We start from the raw sequence: 21,905 nt of genomic DNA, 5'->3' as shown, positions 1-21,905 counted from the left end.
TGAAAGACACCAGATGGCCTACTAAGCCTTCAATATTTGTTGTCTCTTTACGTAAGGTTTACTGACCTCTGCTGTAATATATTAAATAAAATGTTTACAGTTTGGCTTTAGATATAACACACAAAAATCTTAGAAGGATGATTTTCCTCAGACTCCTGATAGCCAAGAAAACTAGGGTGCTTTATAGAAGGAGTAGATGATTATAAGAAGAATGAAGAAAATATTTGGCAACTCAGAATTCCACTGTGAAGAATCATACTAATTAGGGAACCATCCCTTACACAGTAACAATTCCCAATAGGAAAACTTAGAATACTTAAAATATTGTGCATATTGAATTATTAAAAATTAGGCTCACTAGTACCCTTAACTTAGCCTCAATAAACCAACACATTTTGTGGTTACTGATTTGAAAAGAAATGAATTCTAAAACAGAAAAAAAGGATGGAGGAATAACAATGGTGAAAGCAAACCATTGCTATCTTATCTAAAACCCATCATTTCTGCATTAGAAAACTGATTAGGAAGTAGCACAGACTGCTTGCCATCTGATCGACCAAGTGTACCTCTTGCACTCCAACCATATCTACACCAGGTTTCTTGGTAAAGGTGCTTACCCCAGTATTAAAGTTAATAGTAGGGCTTTCATTCAGGGTGGGAGGATCTGCTCCCTCAACATTTCTTGACATGTTCTTATTCTGGTTCCTGTTGGAGGCTTGGCCCATTTGGGAGGAAGACTTCATAGCTTCGATATCTGTTTGTGACTCTTCCGTGTAACCGACCCTACATAAAAAAGCACAAAGTATTTCATTTCAATCTTATTCCAAAGTATCCTGTTTGAAGAATGTGAGTTGCAGCCCCCAACTCAGAAGGCTCCTTGGTGTGCTCATTGCCTGGCAGAAATCATTACTTGGAAGCAACATGGTACTTGTGGTAGAGCAATGGTTCCCAAACATGCCCCGTTGCCCTTAAATTTCTGTTGGATGAAACCTGAAAGTCTGGAGAACTTACAAAGGGAACTAAGACATGTTCTTTTCCCTCCAGAGATTTTCTTTTCCCTATACATTGTCACTCACTTGAGGAAGACTTCTTCCATGGTAGTGACAGAGGCACCAACGCTAGAAATGCCCAGGTTTTCTTGTTCTTGTTCCAGAGCAGTAAACAGAGCTTCAAAACTAGGAGTAGAAGAGGAACAGAAAAAGCTAGCACCAAACCAGATGATTTTCATATTTATGTCTTTTTCTTCTAAGATAATTTCCTCTCAGCAGTAGGGAAAATGTAGATCATTTTACATTTCAATGCTTATTATAAGTTTATGCCTCTGGTAAATCAGAAAGGTGGGACAAATGGAGAGAAAGAGACTAGCAAATTGCTACAGCAATTTGTTCTCTGAATTTTGTACAGTGCACACATATCAATTTCATACTTAAAGTAAAAGAGAAAAAGGAAATATGGTGAATCCACTCTACTTAGTTCTTGAATACCCATGTTGTTGGTCTTCTAAGACAAGGATCAGGAGACTGTATATATGTTAATATCTCTAGTCATGAGTTAACTTATCATGAACATGAGCTAACTTATCACGTACATATATGCTATGGTTCCTATTACTCAGTAAATATTAAAAAAAGAAAGAAAATCATCCACAATTTAAAAAATACTAAAAAATAGAAAATGGAGTAAGTGCAGTAAAACTTAAAGACTTAGAGGGAATTATGTGATTAAATGTCCAGAAAAGTCTATGGAAGTTGAGCCAGATACAATGTGGAGACATCAAGTCTTTTAAAGAATGGTCTTCCTGGGAAGACATTACAGAATGTTGTGTTCAAATGATTATCTTTTTCAGAAACCTCCAGTTCTCAAATCTATCTCGAACCTTCAGTTCTCAAATCTATCTCTATCCATTTTCAGTGAAGGTCAGTTGAACCCGTCTTTGCACACACTCAGTGTTAGGGGAATTAAAAATTTCCTTTTAGAAAATCTATCAAACTTGCCTCCATATTCAAGCTTACATTCTATCTAGTTTTGCACATTAGTTCCAATCTTACACCTTGAGGTTATTTAGAATAGATACAATCCATCTGTGTGACAGCCAGTCTTTGACATATTTTAAGTCCATTTTCTCCTACATTTCTTCATTTCCAATATATGACTTCTCTACTGGGATTCACTCATATTTTCTTCTTTTTCATTTTTAAATTTGGGCTGAGTATGGTGGCTCATGCCTGTAATACTAGCACTTTGGGAGGCCAAAGTGGAAGGATTGCTTGAAGCCAGGAGGTTGAGACCAGCCTACGCAAAATAGTGAGACCCCATCTCTTAAAAAAAAGTCAGCTGGACATGGTGGTACATGCCTGTGGTTCCAGCTACTCACGAAGCCAAGGTAGGAGGATCACTTGAGCCTGGGAAGTAAAGGCTGCAGTGAGCTGTGATTGTACCACTGCACTTCAGCCTGGGTGACAGAGCAAGAATTTGTCTCAAAAAAAAAAAAAAAAAAAAAAAAGATTAACGTGTGTGCATTGTACAAAATTCAGAAAATAAGTATATAAAGAAAATAAAAATTATCATAACACCATCCATAAAAGATAACCACTGTTAATACACTATTATTTTGGCAAAATTATTTTTGGTTCTTTTGGCTTTATGCAATATACGACGAAGTTAGAATTAAATTGTGTACTGCTTTAAATGTATTAATATAGCACAAAGTCTTGATAACCTAAATATTCATCACCAGCTTAATGAACAAATAAATTACAGTATGAATATATGACAGAATAAGATATAATTAAAATGTAGATTTCTCCACAGTCATTTCATAAATGAAGAAAGCCTACAATTCCTAACAGAAAGTTGGCTGAGAAATCCTGGTGAGTAAACAAGGCAAGATTCTGAACATTAGTATGGTAGAATCCCATTTCTAAGAAAACTATTATTATGAGCCAGGCACGGTGGCTCATGCCTGTAATCCCAGCACTTTGGGAGGCCAAGGCAGGTGGATCACCTGAGGTCAGGAGTTTGAGACTAGCCTGGCCAACATGGCGAAGCCCCGTCTCTACTAAAAATACAAAATTAGCTGGGTGTGGTGGCGTGCACCTGTAATCCCAGCTACTCAGGAAGTTGAGGCAGGAGAATCGCTTGAACCTGGGAGGCAGAGGTTGCAGTGAACCGAGATCGCACCACTGCACTCCAGCCTGAGCAACAGAGTAAGACTTCATCTCAAGAAAAAAAATAATAATAAAAAATAAAAAACTATTACAATGATTGTATACACGTCAATATATATACACAGTGTTCTTGAAAAATATGCATCAAAATAAAAACAACACAAAACAAAATAAACACACAAAAATAAAAATACACATCAAACTCTTCTCAGGGATTACTTCTATGGACAGTAATTATGAGAGACTTTCACTCTCTAATTCATATACTCCAGAAATAAATAAGTTCTTTAATTTTTATCATCATGCAACCATAAGTAGATTAGTTAACTCTAGGTTCCTCAGTAATAAAGCAAACAGTAAGCAAAACAGAATAAAGAAATAAATAACAAAACAAATTTCATGAGTCAGTTGTATTATAAAGTCCTATTATGAATCTGACCTGTTTTTCTAATTATATAAGTTTATAAACCTTTTTTCTAATTATATGTCTTATATGCTATATATACAGATATTTAATACATATGGATATTATACAGATAATATATATTATCTTTTGGGGGTAATAGAGAAAAATATAAAAATGAAAAGAATCTGACTATCTCAAGTATATCCCTGTTAAATATTTGATATACTTCTTTCCATCACTACATATATTTTTAAATTTAGATTTTTTTTTCTTCTTTTCTGTGGTGCAACATACGTAAAATGCACTACGTGGCAAATGAATTTTTCCATATGAGTATACCTGGATAACATCCAGATAAGACAGAGAACAGTTCCAGCGTCTCAGAAGGGTATTCCAGGATGCCCCTTTCTGGTCGACAACCCCTTTATCTGCACACACAGACACACAGACAAATGTGCATATACACACAACATATGGTAACAATTGTATTAGAATCCTAGAACCAAAGATTCGTTTTGCTTTTTCTTTAGTTTTATATAAACGCCATCTTACAGTATGTGCTTTTTGGCCCACCGTAATGTCTGTGAGATTTCCTCATGTTGTTGCATGTACCACTAGTTCTTTTTTTTTTTTGAGACAGAATCTCGCTCTGTTGCCCAGTTGTAGTGCAGTGGTGTTATCTTGGTTCACTGCACCCTCCCCCTGTCGGGTTCAAGCGATTCTCCTGCCTCAGCCTCCCGAGTAGGTGGGACTACAGGCACAGGCTACCACGCCCAGCTAAGTTTTGTATTTCCAGTAGAGACGGGGTTTCACCACGATGGCCCAGGATGGTCTCTATCTCTTGACCTCGTGATCTCCCTGCCTCGGCCTCCCCAAGTGCTGAGATTACAGGCGTGAGCCACCGCGCCCGGCCGTAGTTCATTCTTTTTTATTGCTGAGTGGTATTTATCCATTTCCTGCTAAAGGAGGCTCTGGTTGTTTTTGGTTTGGGGCTAGTATGAATAAAGTGACTGTGAATATAAACATTATTTTACATGTATTTTAATGGACTTGTCTCTCCTAGGTATATACTAGGCGTGTGATTACTAGGTCATAGGGTAAGCACATACTGAGCTTACCAGAAATGACCAAATATTTTACAAAGCAGTTTTACCGTTTTACACTTCTACCAGCGATGAGAGCCAGTTGCCATGTTCACGTTATAGTTCATCTTCTTAGCTTTAGCCATTCTAGGGGGTGTGTAGTGGTAATGTAATGCTTGCTTATTCTTCGTTAATTTTGTATAGTTCTGGGAAGAATTTTTGACATAGTCTTCTCTTTCATCAGTTCTGCTATTTTCTGCCATAATTATTTGGTCAGTTTTTTTTATTACCCAATCAAGAATTTATCTCACTTTTCCTCTTCAAAACTGCTGGGTCTAGATTCATAGCGTCTTCTTTAATTTGATCAAGGCTACAAAGCAGAGAGTTTCAGAAGTTTTCTATTTTTGCAGTACAATAATGTTCAGAATTGGCATTTTTAAATTTAGTATCTTGTCCACAATTCCTTCTTTTCCCCCATCTTTATAAAAGGAGGTTGATATTTCTCCAGGACTGACATACAATTATATACAATTTCAGGAGGAAACTATGTCTAAGACTTAGGTGTGATTCTACTTGATAAAGTGATTTTTCTTCTAAATTCTCATTCTAGGTATTGTTTTTTTCTTTTCTTCTTTTTTTGCTCAAAATCAACTTTGGTATCATTGGTGGTATCAATTTGTGAAGCTTAAAATTAGGATGAGATTGGCATGTCTCCAGTTTTCTAACATCATGGTATAGATGGAAAAGCAAAAAGTTTTGGAGCTAAATGGGCCGGTGTTCAATTTCAGCCTGTGTTCAATTTCAGCCTGTATCAGTAATAACTATTTGATTTAATCTTTCCATTTGATCTACTATTGTGATTTGATTGAATCTTTCTGACCTTAAGAGTCGTCATATCATTTGTAAAAAGGTAAAAATAAATATGCTTTATATTCTCTTCATTTGTCACAATGTTACTTCACTTTAGCATTTATTCCTTTATAATCCCTTCATGGCGATCTGAGTGGCTCGTGTGTACATCTTCATTTGGAGACTATAATTTATTTGCAGCTGTGAGGAACACTCTGAATATCTCGTCTTCCTTTTTGCTGTGCATCCCTTTTTAATGAAAAGATCATTCTCTTTGATCAACAATATTGAATTTAAAGAGGAGTTGAGAAATTTTGCTTCCTTGATGACAGCACTGAAGCTTCTTTTCCTTGACATTCTTGGGAAAGATCTAGCTTCCGATTTTTCTTTTTCTTACTGCCAGATCCCAACCTCAAAATCCCATTTTAAAAATACAAATGGAGGCAAAATTAGAAGAAATCAAGGCGCATAAAAAGAGGCATTGCCAAAGGAGAACTCATGCCATAAAATTTCATCTGGATCTATCATGTACACGTTTAATTTCCGGTCTATTTTTTCCTGATTAACCTGCTGGTCCTTATCTCAAATACTGGCTTTGTTTCTGTTCCACAACATAGATGTTTGTAACCCTCACATATCTTTCCAACTGTGCTGCTTAGGAGCCAACCTTTGCTCAAGATACCCCAAACTCTTAAAAAAGAGTATAATGATACTAACTACTTTCAAAACTTTCCTTGAATAACACGTTGAGGGGGTTAGACTTCCTAGTAATATTCTGTATCAGCCTGTCTTATTTGTTCTTGTTTACTACACTTTGGGTATTGCTCCATTTTCTTTAGATTTGGGATTTGGTGGTCAGAATTTCATATTGAAGTTTCCAAACATTCTTGAGGAACATTTCTTTTCAAAAGATCATGCTATGGAATCTTGCTTTTCTGTATACCTTCCAATTTTGTATGTGCCTGAATCGATCAAGTTCTTTTCCTCCTTTTCTGCCACGAAGTCTACCATGGTGTAAGGGAAACTCCCGAAGTTGTCTGACATTTTTTTTTTTTTTTTAATCTTCAACCAACATTTTCTTGATGATCAGAATTAGGCTTACAGTAGCAGTTTCTTTCTCATTTCCTCCATCTTTCTAGGAAGTTTAATCATTGGCAAGAAAAGTCAGGAATGTGTCAGGAGACCTGTAGCAACACATGTCTATATATATATATATATACACACACCGTAATCATGTCTGTATTACAAGTCTACACTTGAATTATTCCCTTCACTATGAATCTTAAACAAACCTGTATCCAAAATATATTATGCATTTCCTCCTTCTAGCTTGCAGGAGTTTCACAAAATTATATGTAACTTGTTTCTTTCTCCTCCTGTGGTCACCCACTGTTTTTATTTTCTGTACATTTCTACCTTCTAGATCTAGAATTTTAAGCATATAAATATTCCCTGATATGCAGCACTATTCTGATGTGTCTCATATCTATCATTCCGCTATTACATTCTAAGCTTAGGTTTCATTCTACCAAGTCTCAGCATTGTTCTACAAGTTACGACCTTGTTTTAAAATTTCTTCTTCTGGCCGGGCGCGTTGGCTCACACCTATAATCTCAGCACTTTGGGAGGCTGAGGTGGGTGGATCATGAGGTCAGGAGTTCGAGACCAGCCTGGCCAACATGGTGAAACCCCATCTCTACTACTACTACTACTACTACAACAAAAAAAAAAAAAAAAAAAAAGCCAGGTGTGGTGGCATGCACCTGTAATTCCGGCTACTTGGGAGGCTGAGGTAGGAGAATTGCTTGAAACTGGAAGGTGGAGGTTGCAGTGAGCCAGGATTGTGCCACTACACTCCAGCCTGGGCAACAAGAGCAAAACTCCATCTCAAAATATATACATATATGTAATTTTTTCTTTTTTTGTTTTTTTGAGACAGTGTCTCACTCTGTCACCCAGGCTGGAGTGCAGTGGCGTGATCTAAGCTCACTGCAGCCTCAATTTCCTGGGCTCAAGTGATCTGCCCGCTTTGGCCTCCCAAAGTGCTAAGATTACAGGTGTGAGCCACCAGGCCCAGTTTGTTTTAAAATTTCAAGATGACTTTCCTTGTGAGATATATTCAATGAATTGAAATACAGGTATATATGATGAAAAATTACTACTTTTCTGTTCCATAGTATTTATTCAGGCAAATAAATACATATTAGAACAATGTCTGATAGAAACTAAGTGCTCAATTGCTGTTAGGTATCAAAATTTTAGTTGGGGTAGAAATCACTGAGTATTTAACCATCATTTCATTCTTTTCATATTATGCCCTGAAATAACTAGATTTATAGGTATTTCTTTTTCTTATATTTTCTTCATCCCAATTCTTTTAGCTTAAAACTCTCCCCATAGGGGAATCTCACACCGGGGCCTGTGGGGCTGTGGGGGGCTAAGGGAGGGATAACATTAGGAGAAATACCTAATGTAGGTGATGGGTTGATGGGTGAAGCAAAACCACAATGGCACATGTATACCTATGTGATAAACCTGCACGTTCTGCATATGCACCCCAGAACTTAAAGTGTAATAATAATAATAATAATAAATTCTCCCTGTTAGAACCACATGTTCTCACTCATAAGTGGGAGTTGAACAATGAGAACACTTGGACACAGGGAGGGGAACATCACACACCGGGGCCTGCTAGGGGGTGGGGGGCTGGGGGAGGGATAGCGTTAGGAGAAATACCTAATGTAGATGACGGGTTGATGGGTGCAGCAAACCAACATGGCACATGTATACATATGTAACAAACCTGCACGTTCTGCGTATATATCCCAGAACTTAAAGTATATATATAAAAAACAACTCTCCCTGTTAGAGAAAACGTCATCCTGAGCAAATATATACATCCCTAAATTCATGATTTTCATTTTATTTTGTACTGTGTGTGTCATTCTATATCTACAGCCCAGAAATCTACAATCAGTTCTTCACCTTCTAGAGTATCTTCCTATTTCTTTCTTCTGAGTGCAAACGATTAGTAAGATGATGTGGTCTCACCATATCATCTGCTTCCACGTTCTCACATTTCCTGTCTTAGAATCTCAACATGGTGTTCCTGTTCTTGTCTGAGAATGCCGTTTGTGGCCATACAAATCAGGATAGGCAGATAGTGTGGCAAGCTCAAGCAAGCTCAAGCAAGCTCTTTATCTGTGTCTCTCCTTCAGATGGATTCTGTAGCTCCTGGTGGATCATGACTACAACCCTGGGCTAAGGCACCAACATAAAACCTGCTTCCCACCTGGGCTGAATGACTCAACTGCCTTGTATCACTAAGGAGACATATCTAGAATATTATTTCCAGTTTTTCACTGTATTTAATTCTTCTACTCCAACTTATGACTAGGGTCTTGGTTCCACTCCACTGCCTGATTAGCTGCCCCAAGCTGCTGGTTCAAGAACTTCCCAATTTTCTTTTCTTTCTTTCTTTTTTATTTTTTTGAGACAGAGTTTTGCTCTTGTCACCTAGATTGGAGCACAATGGCGCAATCTTGGCTCACTGCAACCTCCGCCTCCCGGGTTCAAGCAATTATCCCACCTCAGCCTCCCGAATAGCTGGGACTACAGGCACCTGCCACCATGCCTGTCTAATTTCTGTATTTTTAGTAGAGACTGAGTTTCACCATGTTGGCCAGGCTGGTCTCAAATTCCTGACCTCAGGTGATCTGCCCGCCTCGGCCTCCCAAAGTGCTGGGTCTACAGGTGTGAGCTACCACAGCAAGCTGAACTTCCCGATTTTCTGAGTGAACAGAACTCAAATGGCACAGTTCTTCTTCCTTTACTGTTTGTTTTATGACACATTCCTGTTGTTCTGGAAAAAAAAATTGAAGTCCCCCATCTCCCATATTCTTTGTGAATATAACAACTGGCTTGAATCTAGAGAATACCAAAGCAACTACGTAACTGTATGTGGCAAGAAGCTAAAAATATCATACTCTGAAAGTTACCAATGAATACTCTTAGTTTCTTTTTCTCTTTTTTAGGATAGTTATCACAGGAAAAGTTATTATTCTTTGACTCCCTTTCATGAGTAACTTGGCTAACTGGTGAATCCAAGCTGCCTATTTCCTCTCGGTTCATGTCATCCTGACTCTAAGAGCCATGTTTAATTAAGCCATCCATTTTTTTCCTCTCATTATCTTAATATTTCCCTTCACTCAACTCACCAGGAGCACCAAAAACATTCATCAGTTATCCCAATTAACACCAGAAAACTATAGCCATTAGGTGCATCTCTCTGTTCACTGCAAATGGCAGCTGTAACAGGATTTTTGTCATGTTAAATAAACTCTACTTGTTAAGCCTGAAGAAACTAGGAAAAGAAACAATGATTTCTGGCTCTCTAAGAATTACTCATTTAGCATTCTCTGGATCCATACCTGTGTGCATAATTTTTGGGCAGAATAAAAGATAACTCAGTTCCAACATCATTCTCCAAAGTGGCTGTTGGTATATAATAATGAATTAATTTTGAGACTTCTTCAACATTACAGTCAGGTGTCTTCACCATGACAATGCGGTATCCCACACCTGAGAAAAATCCATGTAGAAGAACAGATAAAATGATTTTGTATTTCCCATACTTGTGAGATCACATGTGACTTTCATTACCTGGGTAAGCTAGAAGATAGGGCATGTCAGAGATCATTAAATTACAACTCTAAGGAGCCTAATAAGTACTTCTTTTATAATTTCATTATTTCTCTTAGGGACTGATAGTGACCTGGATTATATAACCAGATAGAGCAGAGATAGGATGAAAAGCCTCATTATCTGGCTTCTCATCCTATTGACACTGAAATCTGAGAGGACAAGATTAATATGCATTAAAGAGATATTTGTTGGTTGTCTACTACATGCCAGGTAGTAAATAAGTCAGATAAAAATCCTTTCAGAAACTGAAGAAATTGGCTGGGCATGGTGGCTTATGCCTATAATCCCAGCACTTTGGGAGGCAGAGGCGGGTGGATCACCTGAGGTCAGGAGTTGAAGACTACACTGGCCAACATGGCAAAATCCTGTCTCTACTACACACAAAAATCAACACAGAATTCTATAAATGGCAAAAATATATTTTAAAAGTAGAGACAAATATAAATGAGATAATTCATTACCCACAAAAGTACGCTACAAGAAATGTCAAAGGAAGGGCTTTAGGCATAAGAAACAGTATATTTTAACTGAATGAAAATAAAAATGCAACCTACTAAAATTTGTGGGGTGTTGCTAACACAGGACTTAGGAAGAAAGGTATAGCTTTAGATCCTATATCTGAAAGAAGAAAGGTTAAGAGTCAATGATTTAATGTTCCATCTTAATAGCTGGGTGTGGTGGCGTGGTGGCATGGTGGCATGTGCCTGTAACCCTAGCTACTTTGGAGGCTGCGGCAAAAGAATGGCTTGAACTCAGCAGGCAGAAGTTGCAGTAAGCAGAGATCACGCCACTGCACTCCAGCCTGGTTGAGAGAATGAGACCCTCTCATAAATAATAATAATAATATTCCATCTTAGAAAGGTAGAAAATGAGTGAACGAATCCAAACTAAGAAACAAAAGTGAAATAAAGATGAACAATGAAATAAGTTAAATAAAAAACAGAATAATGATAAAAATAATAAAGCTAAAAATTCTTCTTATTCATAAGATGTATTATTAACAAGAATGATCAAGGAAAAAAAGAGAAAAACACAAATAATCAGTGTCTGAAATGAAAGTCAAGACATTAACATACGTAATACAAACATTTAAAGGATAATTAAGGGGATATTAGTTATCTAAAAAAATTAAAGTTATAAAAAAGTTCACAAAAAATGATGGAAAATCTAAATAGCCCTGTATTTTTCAAAGAAAGACACACACACACACACACACACACATATATATATATATATTTTTCACTCTGTCGCCCAGGCTGGAGTGCAGTGGCATGATGTTGGCTCACTGCAACTTCCACCTCCTGGATTCAAGTGATTCTCCTGCCTCAGCCTCCTGAGTAGCTGGGAATACAGGCATGCACCACCATGCCTAGCTAATTTTTATATTTTTAATAGATACCGGGTTTCACCATGTTGGCCAGGCTGGTCTCAAACCTCTGAGATCGCTGGTCTCAAACTCCTGAGATCAAGTGATCTGCCTGCCTCAGCCTCCCAAAGTGCTGAATTACAGGCGTAAGCCGCTGTACCTGGCCAATAAATAGATTTTTAATTAGTAAAACTGTCCCAAATAGTAATCTTGAGACCCAGATGACACTTTACTGGTTAATTCTATCCAACACTTAAGAAAAAAATAGTAGAGCCTGATATAAATGCTTACAGACGACAAAAAAGAAGAAACACTTCTGAATTCATTTTATGAGGCCAACATAAACCTGATATCAAAACTAGACAGAGATTTCAAGAAAAGAAAATTATAGACATTATAGACTGAAGTCCCTGATGAACTTAATATCTACAAATCAAATTCTGCAATTTATAAGTAATACATAATGCCTAATAGGATTTATCCCAGGAATAAAAGCTTGGCTTTATCTTTCAAACATAAATGAATGTAAATCAGAATACAAACAAAATTAAAGAGAAAAAATATGAGTATTCCACTAGATCCAAAAAGAAAAACGAAAAAAAAGCATTGATGAAATTCAACGTCTACCACAGATTTTTAAAAACCTCCTAGCAATCTCCAGGAAATAAGAGAGAACACAAACAAATGGAATAACATTCCATCCTTGTTGACAGGAAGAATCAATATTGTGAAAATGGTCATACTGCTCAAAGTAATTTATAGATTCAATGCTATTCCCATTAAACTACCATTGACGTTCTTCAAAGAATTAGAAAAAGCTACTTTAAAATTTATATGAAGCCAAAAACGAGCCTGTATAGTTAAGACAATCCTAAGCAAAAAGAACAAAGCTGGAGGCATCATGCTACCTGACTTCAAATTATACTACAAGGCTACAGTAACCAAAACAGCATGGTACTGATACAAAAACAGACACATAGACCCATGGAATAGAAGAGATCTCAGAAGTAAGATCGCACATCTACAACCATCTAATCTTCAGCAAACCTGACAAAAACATGCAAAGGGTAAAGGATCTCCTTATAATAAATGTGCTGAGAAAACTGGCCAGTCATATGCAGAAAATTGAAACTGGACCCCTTCCTTACACCTTATACAAAAATTAACTCAAGATGGATTAAAGACTTAAATGTAAAACCTAAAACTTTTATAAAAACTATAGAAGAAAATCTCAGCAATACCATTCGGGACATAGGCACAGGCAAAGGTTTGATGACAAAAACATCAAAAGCAATTGCAACAAATGCAAAAATTGACAAACGGTATCTAATTAAACTAAAGAGCTTCTACACAGCAAAAGGAACTATCATCAGAGTGAACAGATAACCTACAGAATGGGAGAAAATTTTTGTAATCTATCCATCTGACAAAGGTCTAATATCAGAAAGTAGGTAAAGGACATGAACAGACACTTCTCAAAAGAAGACATTTATACAGCCAATAAGCATATGAAAAAAAACTCAATGTCACTGATCATTAGGGAAATGCAAATCAAAACCACAATGAGATACCATCTCACACCAATCAGAATGGTCATTATTAAAAAGTCAAGAAACAGATGCTGGCAAGGCTGTGGAGAAATAGGAATGCTTTTACACTGTTGGTGGGAATGTAAATTAGTGCTACCATTTTGGAAGACAGTGTGGCACTTCCTCAAGTCCCATTACTGGGTGTGTACCCAAAGGATTATAAATCATTCTATTATAAAGACACATGCATGTACACGTTCATTGCAGCACCATTCACAATAGCAAATACATGGAATCAACCCAAATGCCCATCAGTGATAGATTGGATAAAGAAAATGTGGTGCATATATACCATGGAATACTATACAGCCATAAAAAGGAATGAGATTATATCATTTGCAGAGACATGGTTGGAGCTGGAAGCCATTATCCTCAGTGAACACACACAGGAACAGAAAACCAAACACCCCATGTTGTTACTTAAAAGTGGGAGCTGAACAATGAGAACACACGGACACAGGGAGAGGAACAACACACACTGGGGCCTGTCACGGGGGACAGGAGAATGGGGAGCATTAGGATAAATAGCTAATGCATGTGTGGCTTAATACCTAGGCGATGGGGTGATAGATGGAGCAAACCACCATGGCACACATTTACCTATGTAACAAACCTGCACATCCTGCACATGTATTCTAGAACTTAAAATAAAACTTTAAAAAAAAAAGAAAGAAAAAAATCTCCTAGCAAAAAAGGAAAATTCATTAAACTGGTAACAGGCTTCCAAGTAATCCTTCAGGAAATCTCATACTTAATGATGAACATTATACATTTCCCCTCTAAGATAAGGAACAAGGCAAGTCTGTCTACTTTTATCAATCCTATTCAAGAATGTGCTGTAAGTCCCATATAAGATAATAAGTCAAAAGAAAAAGATAAAAGGCATAAAGATGAGAAAGAAGCAAAATCTTCTGATTCACAAGTAATAGGATTGTGCATAGAATCTACAAAAGTATCATCAGACCTAATGTATGAATAAACAAGTTTACAAGATACAAGGTCAATATAAAATTATTGTATATATAAATACTATAAGAGAAACATTGGAAAATGACATTAAATACTACCATTTGCATAAATATAAAAATGAAATACTTTGGAATATATCTAATGAAAGACCTTGACAATGAACACAACAAAATATAGCCAAAAATGGCCTAAACAAAACCTAAATAAACCAATAAATAATATGAAGCTCATATACTGGAAGACTCAATATTGAAGATGACCATTCTTCCCAAAATGATATATAGCTTCAAAGAGATCCCAATCAATATTTAACCAGAGTTTTTGTAGAATTTAACAAAATGGCTCTAAGATCTATAGGGAAATATAAAGGGCCTAAAATAGCTCAAGCAATTTTGGAAAACAAGAAAAAAGTTGACAGACTTATGTTACCTATTTTCAGAACTTACTATAAAGATCCAGTATTCATGACTGTTGTATTTGTAAAAGAATAGACCTATGGATGAATGAAACAACAGAAAAACCAAAAGTAGACCCACTTATAGATAGTCAGCTGATTTTTATCAAAGGTGCCAAGCAATTCGCTAGAAAAAGGAATGTGTTTCAGTAAATGGTTCTGGATACTCACAGGGGGAAAAAAAATCAACATCAACACCATTTGCAAAAGTCAACTTGAAATAAGTCATAAACCTTTAGAAGCTAGAACTGTAAAGTATCAAGAAGAAAATATAGGAGATCTCTGCAACCTTTATGTAGGCAAAGATATCCTAGAAAGGACACAAAAATCTTCAAAAAAATTAATAAATGAGCCTTAAAATTAAACATTTACACTCATCAAAAGATACTATTAAGGTAAGTAGGCAAGGAACCCATTTGGATAAATATTCACAATCCATATATCTGACAAAGAACTCACATGAAGAATATGTGAAAGAACTACAAATGTTCAATCAAAAAGATAACCAACTTGTAATAGTGGGCAGAAGACTTAAACACTTCACAAAATAATTTATGCAAATAGCCAACTTATACATGAAAATGAACTCAATATAATTATTCTTCAGGAAAATGAGAATTAAAAACACCGAGATAACTGTTTCACACCCACCAGAATGACTAAAACCCAAAAGGCAAACCAAAATGTTGGTGTGGGTATGGTCTAAGTGGAATTCTCAAACATGCTGACTGGTATAAAATATTACAAGCACTTTGAAGAACCTTTCAAAACATCACACACATAATTTATGACCAAGAACCCCACCAGTAAGTACCAAAATATTCCACCACTAAGTATTTTTATCCAAGATGAATTTTTAAGCAAGAGAGATCTTTAAGTTCACAAGATGGATTTTTAACCAAGAAAGATCTTTAAATTCATAGCACATTTGCTTATGATATTTGAATTCATACATTATATGATGGAAATGACCTAAAACAACATAAAAATCTATGAAGATTTGAAGTTATGTACAATTGATCCGTGCAACAATATAGATTAATCTCAAACGTATTGTGCTGAAGTAAAGAAACCAGGAACAAAATTATAATATATAATTCATTTATATGACATTCAACCACAGGCAAAACTAATGTATGGTAATAAAATCAGAAAGTAATTGCCTCTGGGAGAGGTGAATTGATGAAAACAGGCTCAAAAAAAACTTTCTAGAATCATGGAACTATTTCGTGTCAAAATTATATATAAAGAGTCAAAGACGACTGATGTATAGGTAATTTTGAATAATGGCCTTAAAAAGGTAAGGAAGCTATTAGGACATATTTGGTATTTTACAGTTTAGAAAAATTTTTCATATTGTATTATTCCACTCATATAGAAGCAATTTAGTACTTCTTTGAAAAACAAGAAACAGCAGATGTTTGATTCACTACGTTTCCCTTATAATCCATCAACCTGTCTGTCTATCTATCTAACTCTTTGAAAGCACACATGCATTTGGGCAAATTAAAATTTAAGTAGAAGCCATGTGGAAAAACTGAACAGAAATTTTGGATAAAACAATAAATACAAAAGAGGGAAATAATTTTGAAAAAAGGGAGTATTATTTCAAAGAGCTCATAGTTGAATACTAATTAATAGAACAGAAGGAATCACTGAAGTTTTGGGCACCTAGAAAAAAACAATAAAACATATGTTTGAAGAATGTTATGAAGGCATCAATATCCTGAGAATAATCGAGGAGAGACAGACCATATATCTTTTTCAGGAAAATTGAAGAGCCACAGCACCGCACGGATCCCTTGACCATGATGGCTATGCGGTCACCCAGAACATCAGCTTCATCCATGTAGTGGGTGGTCAGTAGGATGGTACGATCAAGTTTAAAATGCTGCAGGAGATCCCAGGTGACCCTCCTTGAGACTGGGTCCATGCCAGACGTTGGCTCATCAAGTATCACTACCTGAAGACCAGAAAAACAAATCCATGACCATTGTTAAATATTATATACTGGTACCACTATTGTCTTACCAGTCATGGAGCTTACTCTGATTTTGCTTTTTCACTTGTTCAACTAGGCTAAGATAATAAGTTTAGAGGCTAAGTGCAGTGGCTCACACCTGTAATCTCAGCACTTTGGGAGGCCAAAGTGGAGGATCACTTGAGCCCAAAAGTTAGAGCAACATAGTGAGACCCTATCTTTACAAAAAACTTAAAAAATCAGTAAAAAGGTAGCTGGGTGTGGTGGCATGTGGCTGTAGTTCCAGCTACCTGGGAGGCTGAGCAGGGAAGATTGCTTGAGTTAGGTAGGTTAAGGCTGCTTTAAGCCATGATTGTGCCACTGTACTCCAGCCTGGGTGACAGAGCAAGACCCTGTCTCAAAAAAAAGTTTAGAAAAAACTGAATTAGGAATGCTGGAATAATTTCAAACCTATGGCCATTTTATACCAATGAGATCGACAATGTCAATCCCATCTGATTTTCATTTTAGGAGGTTATATTTAGAACGTTAGCTCCATAGCAGTTCTCAAATTTGTGTCAGCTGATTCTTTTAGAGTAGCTGCAGTATGCAGTGGGAATCCATATTTGGCTTTGTTTGTTTGTTTGTTTACCTTGGAGCCCCCTATAAGTGCTATAATGATGGAGAGTTTGCGCTTCATTCCTCCACTCAGTGACTTTGACAATTTGTTACGCTTTTCTAGCAGGTTAAAAGTAGCCAGCATGCGGTCAATTTCAGTAGGCGTCATCTTTCCATGTACTCCTTTTATCTAGAAAAAGAAGCCAGAGTTTACTTGGTGCTTCCAACTTTACTCTTAGAAACATATTACACCAGCTTTTCTTTTTTTTTTTTTTTAATTTATTTATTATTATTATACTTTAAGTTCTAGGGTACATGTGCATAACATGCAAGTTTGTTACATATGTATTCTTGTGCCATGTTGGTGTGCTGCACCCATCAACTCGTCAGCACCCATCAACTCGTCATTTACATCAGGTATAACTCCCAATGCAATCCTTCCCCCCTCCCCCCTCCCCATGATAGGCCCCGGTGTGTGATGTTCCCCTTCCCGAGTCCAAGTGATCTCATTGTTCAGTTCCCACCTATGAGTGAGAACATGCGGTGTTTGGTTTTCTGTTCTTGTGATAGTTTGCTAAAGACTTGGAATCAACCCAAATGTCCATCAGTGACAGATTGGATTAAGAAAATGTGGCACATATACACCATGGAATACTATGCAGCCATAAAAAAGGATGAGTTTGTGTCCTTTGTAGGGACATGGATGCAGCTGGAAACCATCATTCTTAGCAAACACCAGCTTTTCTCTTACATCATTCATGTAGTAATTTATTCCCTTTGCTTTTCTTTATGTTTAAAGAAGAATTCATTAAAATCAATTTCGAACTTTGTAAGAATAAGAATATTCGTAGTAGCTAATCTACCTGAAGCACATGAATAGACTGGGGGAAAAGGAAACTTTCTTTTGCTTACCACAGAATAGAAATGAAGGTGTTCTGATACCGTCAAGTAATTAAACAACAGGTTCTGCTGGGGACACAAGCCCAGCGATTTCCTAATCTGGACCATCTGCTTTGAGATACTGTATCCATTAATATAGGCATTTCCACTTGTGGGAGGATAGAGACCTGGAATCAAGCAGAAAACATAACAGAAACTTAGTTTTCATAAGGGAACGTGGAAACAAACTGCTCATTAGCATATCAACTTTGAAATTTACATACAGATGACTCATTAGCATTAGCAATATTTCACACAGAAGAAAATGCTACAAAACACTGACAGTTATTTTTGAGGTGAAGAACTTAGAAGTAATTTATTTTGTAATTTCCTATTTAACTGTATGTTCTATGTTTCAATGTGTATGAAGAAGTGCAAATCATTTGAGTAATAAAAACATGAGAGAGTGTCATATTACAACGTGCCAGCATTGCCCATCAGCCATTTGACATTTATGAATTCTGTTTTAAGCTGTGCATTGCCTTAAGTTAAGGTGTATATGGTAAGCCCCAGGGCAACTACTAAGAAAATAACTCAAAACTATATAATGAGAAAAATTATTAAAGGAATTAAAATGTTACACACTAGAAACTATTCACTTACTGCAGGCCGGGCGCAGTGGCTCATACCTGTAATCTCAATACTTTGGGAGGCCGAGGTGGGTGGATCGCTTGAGCTCAGGAGTTTGAGACCAGCCTGGGAAACATGGCGAAACCCTGTGTCTATTAAAAATACACAAATCAGCTGGGCATGGTGGTGCGTGCCTGTAATCATGAGAACTGCTTGAACCTGGGAGGCGGAGGTTGCAGTGAACTGAGATTGCGCCACTGCACTCCAGCCTGGTGACAGAGCGAGACTCCGTCTCAAAAAAAAAAAAAAAAAGAAAAAAAAAAAGTGTATTCTGCTGAGTGGAATTTTCTATATATGTCAATTAGATTGTTTTGAGTAACAGTGCTGTTAAGTTTTTCAGTAACTTTAATAATTTCTGTTTACTGGTTCTATCAACTGCCAGAAGAGTGGTGTTGAAGTCTCCAACTATAATTGCAAATGTGTCTATTTCTTTTTTCAAGTCTATCAGTTTTTGCTTTGAGCATTTTGATGCTCTGTTCTTTGACTGCATTCATATTAAGAATAGTTATGTTTTCTTGGTAGATTGACCTTTTTATCATTATGTAATGTCCTCTTTCCTCTTCCCCAAAATAAATACTAATTTTAAATTTTATAACAATTATTTGCAAACTTGAAAATAAAGGAGATTATTAAAGTATGTATCGCAGAAATCACTAAACTGTGAACATCAAGAGGATACACAAAAGTCTCATTGCTTTATCTACAGTTTTTTTTTTTTAACAGAGTGGAACACCTACCTGAGAGAATGGATAGAGTGGTGGATTTTCCTGCCCCATTATGTCCTAGAAGAACAGTGATCTGCCCCTCATATAAATTCAAAGACAAGTCATTTACAGCTACTTTGGTAGTGTTGTGCATTTGGAATACCTACGGGAAAAATCCCACAAATACTAACTTTATCACAATCACATTGAAAGAACAAGCACTCATACCAGCTATCAAAGACACAATACATCATCAGTTATGAGAAGAAAAATCAAAGTGTAAAGGAATGAAACTATGAAAAGAAATATTTGAAGGCATAACACAAGGTTTAGAATGTCACAGTAGATATACAAACATTCCCTGAGCAATCTTATTCATTACTGCTTTCTTTTCTATTTTACTTTATGTGTATAAATTTAAGGGGTACAGGTGCCATTTTGTTACACAGATATACGGTATAGTGGTGAGGTCTGGGCTTTTAGTGTAACCATGACCCAAATAATAAACACTGCTTCAAGTGATTTTTCATCCTTCATGCATCTCCCACAATCCCACCCTTCTGAGTCTCCAATGTCTGTCATTCCACACTGTATGTCCATGTATACATATTATTTAGCTGTCACTAATAAGTGGGAACATGCAGAATTTGACTTTCTGTTGCTGGGTTGTTTCACTTAAGAGAGTGGTCTCCAGTTTCATCCATGTTACTACAAAATACATGATTTCATTTTTTTTTATGGCTGAGTAGTATTCCATCGTGTGTACATACCACAATTATTATTTTTAATTTTTAAAATTGTTTTTTGAGACAGAGTTTCACTCTTATTGCACAGGCTAGAGTGCAGTGGCACGATCTTGGCTCATTGCAACCTCCACCTCCTGGGTTCAAGCGATTCTCCTGCCTCAGCCTCCCGAGTAGCTGGGATTACAGGCATGCACCACCGTGCCCGGCTAATTTTGTATTTTTAGTAGAGATGAGGTTTCACCATGTTAGTCAGGCTGGTCTCGAACTCCTGACCTCAGGTGATCCACCCGCCTTGGCCCCCCAAAGTGCTGGGATTACAGGTGTGAGCCACTGTGCCCAGCTTATACCATAATTATTTCTTTATCCAATCATCTGTTGATCCAATGGATGACTGCTTTGTTTCAGTTTCCATCTTGAACTTATAATGCCACAATCTTCTTCAGTTAATGTCTTTGGCCTAATTTAGAGAATTGTCAATTGAAAATCACACATGGATATTTATCTCAAATTTTTTATGTGTAGACTAGTAGTGCTTCTGCTTAATACACAAGAAGGTGGAAAAAGAATCACTCCCAGTCTAGCAACAAGTAGAAGCTAAAAAATCTATGAAATTATAACTTTTCTTGAACCCATCTTAGAGGTAAGGTTTCCAGGCAACCAACCAGCCTGAAATTTAAACTTTCAAGGAGAGATGGCATATTAATATTTGCTTGTCTGGAGCAGACATGGGTACCTAGGAGCCAACTTGAGTACTTATACAAGCTAGTAAGAAGATTTAGGTTAGATTTTTTTTTTAAAATGAGGTGAAAACAGTTTAAGAAACACAATACTTAAATGGAAGAGTTGGGATTCAAGCCCATATCATTAAGAATTAAAGCATATTTTCCTTCTAACACAACCTATAGATGGTGAATAAAGGCAAACATCTTGTGTAATAGAAAAAAATACTATTGGACTGGGTGTGGTAGTTCATGCCTGTAATCCCAGCACTTTAGGAGACCGAGGCAGATGGATCACGAGGTCAGGAGATCGAGATCATCCCGGCCAACATGGTGAAACCCCGTCTCTACTAAAAATACAAAAATTAGCCAGGCGTGGTGGCGGGCACTTGTAGTCCCAGCTACTCAGGAGGCTGAGGCACGAGAATTGCTTGAACCCAGGAGGCGGAGGTTAGAGTGAGCTGAGATCACACCACTGCACTCCAGCCTGGCAACAGCAAGACTCCGTCTCAAGAAAAAAAAACTATTTAAGTTTTTAAAAATCCCAAATGGTGGTAGGCATTTTCTCCCTAGGTGTCTTATACTGTCTTCTCCACAGACTTAAGCATCAGGCCTGCAACTGCTTATTTGAAATCTCTACTTGGATGAATGTCTGAAGTTCCTATATCCAAAAGTAAGCTCTTAATTTCCCAAACTTTCATTTAAAAACCAACAATAAACTAATCAAACTGTGACTTTTCCCCAGTGTCTCCAATATTCATAACTGGTCAACTAACCCCCCATTTCCTCAAGCCACTAAACCAACAGCCACATTAGTTTCTTCCTTTTCCCTCAATCCTACATCTAACCTATACATAAGTCTTCAGTTATAACCTTAAAACACATTTTGCATCTTTTTTTTTTTTTTTTTTTGACAGAGTCTCACTCTGTCACCTAGGCTGGAATGCAGTGGCGCAGTCTCGGCTCACTGCAACTCCACCTCCCAGGTTCAAACAATTTTCCT

The 21,905-nt window shown here is 36.9% G+C and overlaps 1 protein-coding gene across 1 annotated transcript in view; it reads right to left on the bottom strand.

Annotated features, from left to right (window-relative positions):
- Positions 1-21,905, bottom strand: part of LOC105545157 (ATP-binding cassette sub-family A member 3-like) — a 140,726-nt gene that overhangs the window by 81,276 nt on the left and 37,545 nt on the right. Inside the window, exons 4-10 of the mRNA XM_011987955.1 lie at positions 19,471-19,600; positions 18,077-18,231; positions 17,199-17,354; positions 16,339-16,549; positions 9,935-10,085; positions 1,077-1,175; positions 567-783 (exon numbers count right to left, since the gene is read on the bottom strand). Of these exons, the coding sequence (XP_011843345.1) occupies positions 567-783; positions 1,077-1,175; positions 9,935-10,085; positions 16,339-16,549; positions 17,199-17,354; positions 18,077-18,231; positions 19,471-19,600 (1,119 nt within the window). The remainder of the gene's footprint in view (positions 1-566; positions 784-1,076; positions 1,176-9,934; positions 10,086-16,338; positions 16,550-17,198; positions 17,355-18,076; positions 18,232-19,470; positions 19,601-21,905) is intronic.

This window comes from Mandrillus leucophaeus, unplaced genomic scaffold (genome assembly GCF_000951045.1).
Source record: "Mandrillus leucophaeus isolate KB7577 unplaced genomic scaffold, Mleu.le_1.0 Scaffold32, whole genome shotgun sequence".
Lineage (NCBI taxonomy): Eukaryota > Metazoa > Chordata > Mammalia > Primates > Cercopithecidae > Mandrillus > Mandrillus leucophaeus.
The sequence above is the reverse complement of the archived record's forward strand: the minus strand, read 5'-3'. Positions and strand labels throughout refer to the sequence as shown.